This window comes from Pinus tabuliformis, chromosome 3_2 (genome assembly GCF_031772625.1).
Source record: "Pinus tabuliformis cultivar Carrire ecotype Pingquan chromosome 3_2, CPIR1, whole genome shotgun sequence".
NCBI lineage: Eukaryota > Viridiplantae > Streptophyta > Pinopsida > Pinales > Pinaceae > Pinus > Pinus tabuliformis.
Window position 1 is genome coordinate 585,569,007 of NC_142302.1, and position 11,281 is coordinate 585,580,287.

Consider the following 11,281-nt stretch of genomic DNA (forward strand, 5'->3'; position numbering starts at 1 on the left):
CCAATAATTAGCTTAATACGTGGCCGTTAATAATTCCCCTTAATATAGCGCACTCATTTACCCTCATTTAGGAATATCTATAAGAACATTTTTTATAAAAAAGAAACCTATTATAACCTTATTTATATTCCCAATCCTTCGTATTGTTAGCCTACATTTCTAACATTATGATGCAGGTACAAATAACCATCAGGTCTGCACGCTAACCATAAACACATGCACAACAATAGTGAAAGCCAAACAATAAGAATGTATATAAAAATTTAAACAAATAATTATTTAATCAATAAAATAATTACAGAAGGATTTCTCAATTACTCACTCATTCACACACTTCTACATCTTACATGCCTCATGGGCTCACCTCAATTTATACAAACGAATTAGAACCCAAGGTAAGTTCTAGATACCTCAACAAACTCCCAAAATATTTCTCATAATCCATAAAATCTCTCATCCAATCCCTTATCCCTAGATAAAAGCTAACTGATCCATAATTTTCTCAAACCTTCCACAATACTCTCGAATCTTCTCCTATTTACAAGAATTATCATTCTTTCCTAAAAACTATAGAAAAATACAATAATTAATTAAATCCTCACTTTACAAACTAACTCCTCTAATAAAGAATTGACCCAGGTTAGATGCTCCCGCATTAGACTCCCTAGGTAAAAGAGAATCATGGTCTCCCGACCATTAATCTTCAATAGATGATAAAACTCCTCCTGGATCCCAAACTTTAGTTTGTCACTGATCACGTACTTTGTTAGTTTGTTGATTTTGTGTGGCTATCCTTTCTTTTCTTCCAGGCTTCCAAACTTTATGTTGTGGTTGTCCTCCATTTTTGCTAATGTATATTTGTGCAGACAAATGTATCTTATTATTATCCTTGATTTTTCTTTGTTTAATGGACATCTTCTAAGATTCTTTCAACATTAGCTTCTTCATTTCTTCAATTTCGATATTTAACTTGTCTTTTGGTTGCACATTATTGTTTGTTTGATGAACTTTGTTGTCGATCTCTATGCTTCCGTTGTACCAAATTTTTCGATTTGAAGGCATGTTGTATTCCATCTTAATTTCCTTTGCATCACACTCTAGCTTTGGATTGTCCAACCATTTTTCTAATAACTTTATTTCTGCTGCAATATATCTCATGTTGACATTTGGCCCATCATTTTCCAATTCATCAGCAACTTGCTTCATGTTTGTATCAATTTGATGTTCAACAACATATCCTGCATGCACACACTAATGGTTAGATTTAAAAACATGAGGTTTGACAAATGAATCTGTCTTCAGGTCTTCATGCTCATCTTTTAAACAATTTATAGTGTCGTCTGTGGGAATTGAACCCACTTTCATTTCGTCGTAGTTGTCACCAAGCAATGATCCTTGCTCTGGTTTGGAAATGTATATATTTTTCTGGAGTTTCTCTGCGTCTAAAATTTTTAGTTTGCGCTTCAATCTTCTTTCCATCAATTGTTGGATTGGCCATTTAATTGTTCTCTTTATTACCCATCCGTGTCTTTGTCTTTGTAATAGCTCTAGCAATATGCCAAGCCGTACTTTTAATTCAACAATCTCTTTCTTGTCATCACCAATGCCATTTGCTATGGCATAATCGTGGCCTTTCAGTGGAATCTGCATCTTCTGTTGTGAACTTCACCTTGTTCACTGTAACCTGCAATTGAATCACTTTACCAAGTCATCTCCTCTAAACTTAATCAATGGTTCACTTCACTTGAACCTTCTTTCTGAGCATTCCTTTGCTCCTCTTTTTGCTGCAAACAACAATTGTAGTAACTTTTCAGATTGCCTTTATAATGAATAGACTTTGGGTGTCGGGCTTCTCCGGTCATGCACCCATTACATCACCTTTGATTTGACTTAAATTTCTTTTTGACTCCAGAGTTTTGACATCAATTCTGCATTATTGAACCTTGGGTGTCGAGTACAACCGAAAATACACCCTTTCGTATAATAACTCAAATAAAAAATACTCTCAAATTCACTTATAACAAAAATCTCAAAACTTTCCATAAACTTTCTTTTATTTGACTCAACCTTTATAACATAACTCACCTTTCCTAACTCAATGACATTATGTCAATAATCCCTTACGATATCACCCTTTACAAAAGTGCTTTAAAACAAAGAGCATAACTCTTTTACAAACTTCCATATAAATCCCCTCTCCTAATTCACCACTTGGAACACATAATTGAAAAGGTAAAATTACAATTGAATCCGAGGCATAAGTTTCCTACTATTGTGCGGCTTGCAGGCGGTTGCACTTCTGCTATTGTGCGGCTTGCAGGCGGTTGCGCTTCTGCTATTGTGCGGCTCGCAGGCGGTTGCACTTCTGCTATTGTGCGGCTTGCAGGCGGTTGCAAGTAGCCTAGGTTTATAGTGGAAGCCAGTTAGATTTGATCTGGGTCTGTTCAGGATAACTCTCACCAGTTACCAATTATCCTAGATTAAAAAAAATAAAATATATATCAACTAGCTGTTGCACTCCTCCTAGGTTTATAGTGGAAGCCAATCAGATTTGATCTGAGTCTGTTCAAGATAACTCTCAACAGTTACAGATTATCCTAGATTAAAAAATCAACTCCTTCAAAGGAATCTATAAAAAAGGCAAAGGGATTTACTCGACAAGCGCTGCATCCGATTTTTAAAAATGGAATTGGGACTAACGAGGCAGCAACTTTGGATTTTTCCAAACACTTTAAAAGAATTTAGGCCAAAGCAGACAGTTCTGGAAGCTAAAGGGGAAGCAGCAACAGCAAAGCATCTTCTTGTACCTTCAAATCAACACTCAAAGTCTGGATTAACAGTTAGAGACAACGAGGATTTTCAATCGAACAGGATCGATGCAACTGTTCTTGACCTCGAGCACTCTGCGGTCACGAACGCAATGACTGTTGCCTCTCCATAATAATGTTTCTTTTGCAGTCAAGGTTGCACTACAGTTCGGCCAATGTTGATCCCTGCATTAAATTTAACACGCAAAATAAATTTACAATGCTTCTATAAGCATCTACAACTCGTCAATCGGAAATAAAGGAAATTGAGGGCTTCTTTCATGGCTTCCAATCTCCATGACTATGGCTTCAACGACTGTTGCACCTCAACGACTCTACCTCACAGCTACAAACTCAACCAAAGCAACAATTCACAAGAGTTGAACTCCACAACTTCATGGAAATTTTGCAGTAACACTCTCACCTCACGCTCTGATACCAAACAAATGACGCAGGTACAAATAACCAAGGTCTGCACACTAACCATAAACAGACGCACAACAACACTGAAAGCCAAACAAATGATTAAAATTTTAACCTTCCCGGCATTCGACTCCAGCCAGAAGATTACAAGAAACACAGAATGCAAAGAAAACGATAAGAAGTGGGAATGCGACAAAAGACCTACGTGCCATGAAATTTTTTGAGAATTTGATTTTTTAAAAACCAATTGTTAAATTTCAACTAAAAGATTTTGAATCCTTTTCCACTGTCAAAATATGATTCAAAAACTACTATAATAATTTTAAAAATTATTTTAACTAAATTCAAACCACTTTTTAATCCTCACACAATACCTCGGCCTAAGTGGACACCGCCAGTAATGCTATTGTGCTGCACAAACTAAAAAAGGCAGCACTCACGCGTTTTCGATTGCGAGCTATGAAGAACTCATTCATTCAAATCGAGTACAGAGCATTACAGGAGTTTCTGTGCTTTCTGAATTCTGGTCAGTGACAGAGATAATTATGTTGTGAGACTGAATGTTGCAAAGCAGAATGTGACCAGTGATGTCTCTGCGCGGTCGCTTATCATATTAATATTAATTTAGAGGACTCCATGTCTGCAAGTTCATGATTCTATTTCCATTTTTTTTCTGTCATATTTTCAGTGTCAGATTAAATTTCCATCCACTGTTCCTATGCCTAGGGAAGAGGATATCTGTGTCCTGTTTCCAAGTGGGCCCTCTTGGCCACCCACGGCCCTGGCTTTTTGGGGAATCCTGCTCCTGTGTCGCTTGTAGCTCGGCGGTCCACCGGGTTTTTTCTCCAGTCGTAAATATCCGGATATAGTGCTCTGCAAGCCCTCTCGACTACCTGCCAGATGTTTATAGTAAAAGGAATGGCGTAAAGAGGATTGAGAACATAATTCCGTTGTCTTACTCCTATCTCTGTCAAGTTGAAATATTATATCTCTCGCAGCCCTAACTCCCGAACATATGTAATATATAAACAGCTTCTGTAGAGGGAAGCATGGATATTTGGTAGAGAATGTGGTTCCCTCTGCTGTAGTTGGCCGTAAGCTCATTCCATCTATGCTCGTAACCTTGTACTGCCTTTCTTCCAGCCCCTGTAGTTACGGCCGGTTATTGCCATGTTTCTGCCGCCGGAAGGAACCTCTTTAAAAGCAAGGAGAGGACCTTAGGGATCCGAGGCCCTTCTATTGAGTCGGTGAGAAGGCCTGTTCTTGTCCAGCGTTAACAACCTAGTTGAGTTTCTCCTGCACAAGGAGGCTGTTAGGGCACTTGAGATAAATCAAAACGAAGTTGAAATTTCCAATGTGAATAAACATCAGGTTATTGACCACAAAAGCTGGTTGAGGCGGTGAGTGATGAATTATTTGCGTGGACTGGGCTACAATGCAGGCCTTTGCAAATCAAGATGGGAGCACATTGGTGGATTCCCGGTAGGGAATTATGAGTACATAAATGTAATAATTGATGGAGACCGTTTCTTTGTGGACATTGATTTCAGAGCACAGTTTGTGATAGCCAGACCCACAACTGTATTCAATGCCTTATTGCAGGGTTTGCCTAATGTATATGTGGGCAAGGCCGAGAGATTGAAGCAGGTCATTGAGATCATGTGTGACTCTGCCAAGAAATGCCTCAAGAAGGTGTCGGTGTTATTGACAATTTGCAGAGCAATCAAGGGAAGTGTGAGTGATCTCTGTGCTTAGAACGCTACCTGCCTAGTGGTGGTCAACAAAAAGGTCCTTCAAGGGTGGAGGAGCAGTTCAGTCTTGTGCCTCTGGCTTCCTTCCGTGGCTTAAGGAAGGATTCTGAGCCTTTGGCATGCGGAAGTTTTGTGAAGCTTGAGATTAAGTAGAAGGATCTTTAAAAGTAATTGGAGTATTGTAACTAGTCTAGTGATGTATGATCTCTTCAGCATGTAAGGAGAATTCAAGTTGTTGCGGGGAGGAAAGAAAGGCAACACCTATCACTTAGTCTTGACTGCAGATATAGATGAGTAGAGCAGCACCGCGCAGCTAGAGCGAAGGTAGAGTAAGCAATATCTGTGTATCTTAAAAATTCAAATTATAAATATCTGTATATCTTAAAAAAATTATTTAGAGCTGAATTTATGAAATTTAAATTTTAAAATAAAAAATAAAACCCAATTCATTCATTTTTAATATGGCCTGTCTAGTGAAGCCAAGGAATTACGAGGACAACGCAGAGTAGCCAGAATCCGGGGAAAAAGTATTTACTATGCGGAGTCAAAAAATGAATTCGGTGGGGTAGGAGAGGAGGGAAGCCTGCCATTCCACTCAAGCAGGCAGGGCTCTATGAAGCTTTGGAATAAAAGGCAGCCAGCAGAATTCATATTAGCAGGGGCTACCGAAGGAATGAAATCCTCCTAGTCTCTTCAAGGATTTCTGATAGGTATTTTGCATTCGCTCAGTCTTTTCAAGGTTTATGTCAGGCATTGTGCATTCGCTCTGCAGTTATCCATAGTCAATTTGTATCCCTGTAGCATCCAGAATAATTTTAGGTTAATTACAAGTGCTATATTTTGTTTAACTTAATTACATGCGCTATATTTCGTTTAACTTGAATTACATAAATATCCATTGTCAGCATTCAGAGTTCAAAGCCGGTTTCCCACTGAATTAGTATCAAAATGAATTTTAACAGCTTTCTCTATTTCATTAATGCTACTTACAATTTCTGTAGACGATTCCTGTCAAAGTCGCCTACAGGTCAAAGTCGCCTGGTTCTTCTTCCATCTCTAGACGATGAAGGCTGAACTGGGATTCCTATCAAAGTTGCCTGCGGGAACCGAGCAACTTCTTCCATTGTGGCATAGCCGAGATAGTCTCAGAGATGGCTTACAAGAGGGAAGAGATCCTAAATAGACAACGATCCCAGCACCCCCGTATGGGCATCTTCATGCAAGGCCTCCTCTCGCCACGCCCATGAGCGCTCCTCTCGCCACACTCAACTTCATGCAAGCCACCTGTCTTTCCATCTTCATGCATCTTCCTGCAACAACCAAAGTTTATAAAACCTTTTTATAAAACGTAGGCAATGAAAAAATAATAAACATTAAAAGTTACGGAATTAATGTTAGCATTAATTCAATTGTTAGTTTATGGGAAGTAAACGGGAATAAACTAATGAATATAACCTATGTTTCTGCCTCCCCGCCTCGGGAAGAGGCCAAATAAGATGGTGGAAGAGGTTGCAGTGTAAAATATTATGAGCTTGATTACAAACTTTGGTTATTGCGTATTGTTAAGCAGCTGAACTAATGCTTATGCCCGACATTCCGATTACTATAGTCCCTGGCCATTGCTAGATGGCAGGGACTAATAAAACGATTGGTTTGATAAAACGAAATAAAAGTTTGTCATTCTTACCAGGGCAAGTATTTCAATCGTTTTAGATTTTTTTTTTCAAAAGTAAAATATAACAAGGTGCTCTTTAATGATTTATATAACTATTTTGCTGCCTCTTTGAGTTTTTATCACGACTTGAAATTGAATTTCACGCAGATGGTTTTAGGTGGATATGTGTATTTATTTTTTGGAATAATTTTTAACTAGCATTTGCACCAGATGTTGCAAAGAAAACGCCATAAGGCATAAAGTACGGAAATCCATTATCCATGTAGTGTGTGCATTATTCAACAAGGTGGATCTCTCTAAATTTGTTGCAAACATTTATGTTGTTGCATTGCTAATTTATTTAGAATCTACTAGTACCTCCTCTTCTTCTAATATTAAATTTCTTATCACCCCATGATGACAGAAGTAATTTGCCTTCATCTCTGAAACCTTCCAAGCATAGAGTGACTATTAGGTTATTTTTTCCTCAAAGTTGTTGTACTGAAGCCCACTAGCAAAGACAAAAAATAGGGTCTCTTACCATAATTGGACAATACTTACCAAGTGGAAAAGAAAATCATGTGACACTCCTTGGAAAAGTTGATATGTTTGTTGTGAATAGCTTTTGCTAGCTTCCATTACAATCTCTGAAGATATTGGACAATCCTAACTCAGAAATTAATCAACAAACAACATGCAGAGTGGGAGACATAGATGGCAAGGTATTTTTTTCAGGCACAAAATTGGACAATCATAGACCCCAGGAGAGAAATGGTAAGTTTAAAAGTCATGATGCAAAACTGAAACACCAACTACATTGATATGGAGTTTTGAAGTGTGGCACTACAGGAAGAATTTGTGTCGAGGAGACATTCATGAAAAAATTGCAAGTGTGCTTGATATGCAAGTTGAATGCCAAAATTGCGGTACTTCAGTTCTGATCTATGATAAGATTTGTGACAAGAATCCATGATAGACACAATAGGAACCCACTCTAGCATGGCAATTAAACATGTGGTATTCAAGGTTGTGAAGAGTACTGTGATTGTAGAAAATGTATGGAAAACCGTGGAAAAATGGATAAAGAAGCTAGAGTGGGAAGGTGCTGCATGCATGTCTATTGACCTGCTAATAGGAGAAGAGAACAATTCATGTGCTATGGATTCCTAGAGTAGCTTGGAGGTGATATTTTGAGGATAATTCTGAATAAAAGGGACACCAAGGAAGCTGGAATTGCAGAACTCCCAAAGTAGTTAATCTAAGGTTTTGATACTAACTGATATTAGTACAGTCAACGACAATGCAAACTACTTACAAATGTGAAAAAAAGAATGTGAGTTATAAAAGAATATCGTTGTAACTATGCATGATGTACACTCTATATTGTATTAGGTATTTATGAAAGCACAAAATTGGTGGAGAGTGATCATCTTTGGCCAAGATTCTCAGGGTCACAAAATAAAAATTATAGAGTTAGGTGAGTGATCATTATTGACCAAGTCGTACATGATATATTCACAATAAGGTGGGTGGGATACAAAATATAAATATCCATTTTTATACATATTTGGTTTAAGTACACTGGGAATTAGTGACCAAGTATCATCAGTACCTCCTTTTCTTTCCATTCAGGATTGCCTCCAACAATAAGTTAAACATAGTGGAGATTAAGTTAAAAAATAACGACATATGTGTGTCATGGATGTTACTAAAAATTATCCATAACAAAACTTAACAACTTCTGGTTCAAAGGGCAGGAATTCTTTAGTCTCATTCACCTTAATTTAACTAACACTCGAAAGTGTGAATTGGCTGTAACAACTCCACACATTTTCAGAGTCATGGGGAGATGTTTTATGTTGATTAATTTTTCCTGTGATTGCAGTCATAAAGTTGGTGAAAAAATAGATACGGGAGTTGAAGGTACATCTTTTTCAAATGACTATGTATTAGCTGAAGGTACAGTAGCTAAACAGGGGAGATTGTGGAATCCATAAGAAACTCATAATATGCAAGCAATTGAAGGAATATATTTGTAAAAAAAATAAAAAACAACCATGCAGAAACAAATTGAACCATTTCACATCCTGCTCACAAACTCAAACTAAACAATTTTTAGACCCGTGCCTTCTGTTAGTGGATATCACAATGAGACTTTTCAGAACATTAGATACCTCAGTGTCAGTGTCATAAACTTCTGTACTACAGCGTATTGCACTTGCAATCTTTGCAACCCTATCAATGACCTTAGGAGTATCCCGAACAACAACAGTTCCTTCAGGCCAAGAATTCTATCCATTTCAATCATCAAATCAACAAGACTACATCTGTAAGCATAAAATCCAAAACCAATGAGTAAGTAACACATGAACTTTAACATGGAACTAAAAATGATGATTGAAGAATGCCTATCACAGAGGAGGAGAGATATCATTCTTTAGACCAAGGTTCATGAATATAAACAATATAAAGTGATAGGTTCAGGAATCTGAAGAAAACCCAAAAGACAAATGGAGGATCAAAAAGGCACCTGTTTCCACCTCTACTCAGATCTCTTATTAGAGATTCAATGCCAATTGCATGAATAAAATCATATGTTTGAGGGTAAGAAGAGAAGGCCTCACACCTGCCAAATCACATTTCTAGTCATAGAATATTCAATGATATTGCCATCATCACCATCCTATTAAACTTGTGCCCAGAGTCCCCTGATCTCTCTAGAAAATAGTTAAATATCATGTAAATCTGAAGATGCCCTAGTTCCCGGAGCACCTTGATAACCAGAGAGAATTCACCATAATGCAAGTACATACTATTCAAATTGTATAGACGTGTTCTTGCTTGCACTCTCCCATCAAAAGATGAAACAAACCAAGGAAATCCATGGGCAGCAAATATTCCCATCTTATGGTACTTGAGATGTTGTTCCAAGAGCCAACCAAACTTAACTAGAACCTTGATTTGAAATTAATCGTCACTTGTTGCAAAAGGTGAACTAGAGTATATTAATTAAAGCACTAAATTTTCCTCTTTTATGTAGGGAATCTCATTTCCATATTAAATTCCAGAGTATCTTCGACAGTTTATAGACTAAAAGCTAATATGAAATTTGATTTTAAGTCTAAGCAAATAGTAAGACAGAAAATGCAACATTAAAATCTCAGAAAACTGATAAGGATTTTCTTGGACAAGCTCCACAGGATAAGGAGCTTTGGGTGAAGCAAGATAAATATCAGAATTGCCATAAATTGACTTAACCAATTTAGGCGACAAACTATCACTGCATGTACGTTCTAGTCTGTAACATCCCTATCTGGTGTCATTGAAAAAGTTTGGAATATATTTGATCAAATTGCTACTCCCAGCATGACACATCCCATCTACTTCAAGCCACCAACTGTTGTTTCTGCTTAACATCATTACCTTGTTATGATTTTTAAAAGCCAACCACACATTGAAATCATAATCAAACAAGTAATCTTCACCTATTTCTTTCAGGTCAATTTGCCCGACTTTGTAATTACTTGCACCATCACCAACACTGGCCAATTAAGGCCAATTATTATTTCAATACCAATGCACATCATTTCATATTGGTTACTCTCCCTGTGATTCTACCAACATATAGAGAAACCAACAAGAATGCAGCAAAAAAGTTACCTTTGATTGAATTCAATTTGGTTTCTATAACACTACTTTAATCACTGCAACAGTGAGAGTCAACATTTGGTATTATGCAACACATAAAATCATTATTACAAAAGTAGTAGTTGAATAACATATTACATACCACTCCTAACTTGGTTCATCATCCTCCATGCATCTGCATTTTCCTGTCATTTTTTTAAAAACACTAATATCAGTGCTTCATTAGACTTCTCTTCCTACATTGTTCCTTAATAACCTTTTGACATTAATCATCTCTTGTCCAGAATGGTGATCCAGGGCATATTAATCCAAGCACTGAAATTTCTGATTTTATGTGGTAAATCTCACTTTGGAGGAATTGAAATTTCATATTCTCTTCCATTGCTAGAGAATATTCAGCATTTTAAAGACAAAAAGTTGGCATGCAAAGGAAAACAACAAAAATTGCAGTTAACAACATATTAAACACCAGTCCAAGTTTGTTCATCATCCTCCATGCATTTGAATTTTCCTAATGTATTCTCAAACCCATTAATGTCAGTACTTCACTTAACTATTCCTCACACATTGTTTTGTTTTTCCATTAATCTAATCATCACTTCTCCACCAACCAGCTCAGAAATTTGTAAAATAATGTAGTCTTCTCCATTCAATATTACAGCATCCAAATATGCCAACATATCCATGTCAATAACAAAAGTGCTAATTAACAACATTTAACACACCACTCACTTTTTTTCATCATCCTCCATGTGTTTCTATTTTCCTATCATATTTTCAAACCCATTAATCATCATTTCACTGAACTTCTGCTTGTTATAGACAATTTTGTGCCTTACAGCAACAAGCATGAATTGTCAATAATCCAAGGGATCCAAAGTTCCCTAAACATGATGTTCCTACCCCTAGAGGAACAAGGTCAGCAAACCAACAACTCTCAGATCAGTTCTCCACCTGAAAACACTAAAAAACAAGCAATCCTGAAATCAAAGCAGGTG

The 11,281-nt window shown here is 37.1% G+C and overlaps 1 protein-coding gene across 1 annotated transcript; it reads left to right on the plus strand.

Moving 5' to 3' along the window:
* The first annotated feature begins 4,637 nt into the window (after positions 1–4,637).
* On the plus strand, positions 4,638–4,985 carry LOC149181919 (uncharacterized). The gene has a single exon (XM_089414373.1). It carries the CDS (start codon positions 4,638–4,640, stop codon positions 4,983–4,985), a length of 348 nt encoding a protein of 115 aa, XP_089270499.1.
* Positions 4,986–11,281: the final 6,296 nt, after the last annotated feature.

Excerpts from the sequence above, each read along its gene's own strand:
- LOC149181919 (XM_089414373.1), top strand. The coding sequence starts at position 4,638 with ATGAATTATTTGCGTGGACTGGGCTACAATGCAGGCCTTTGCAAATCA.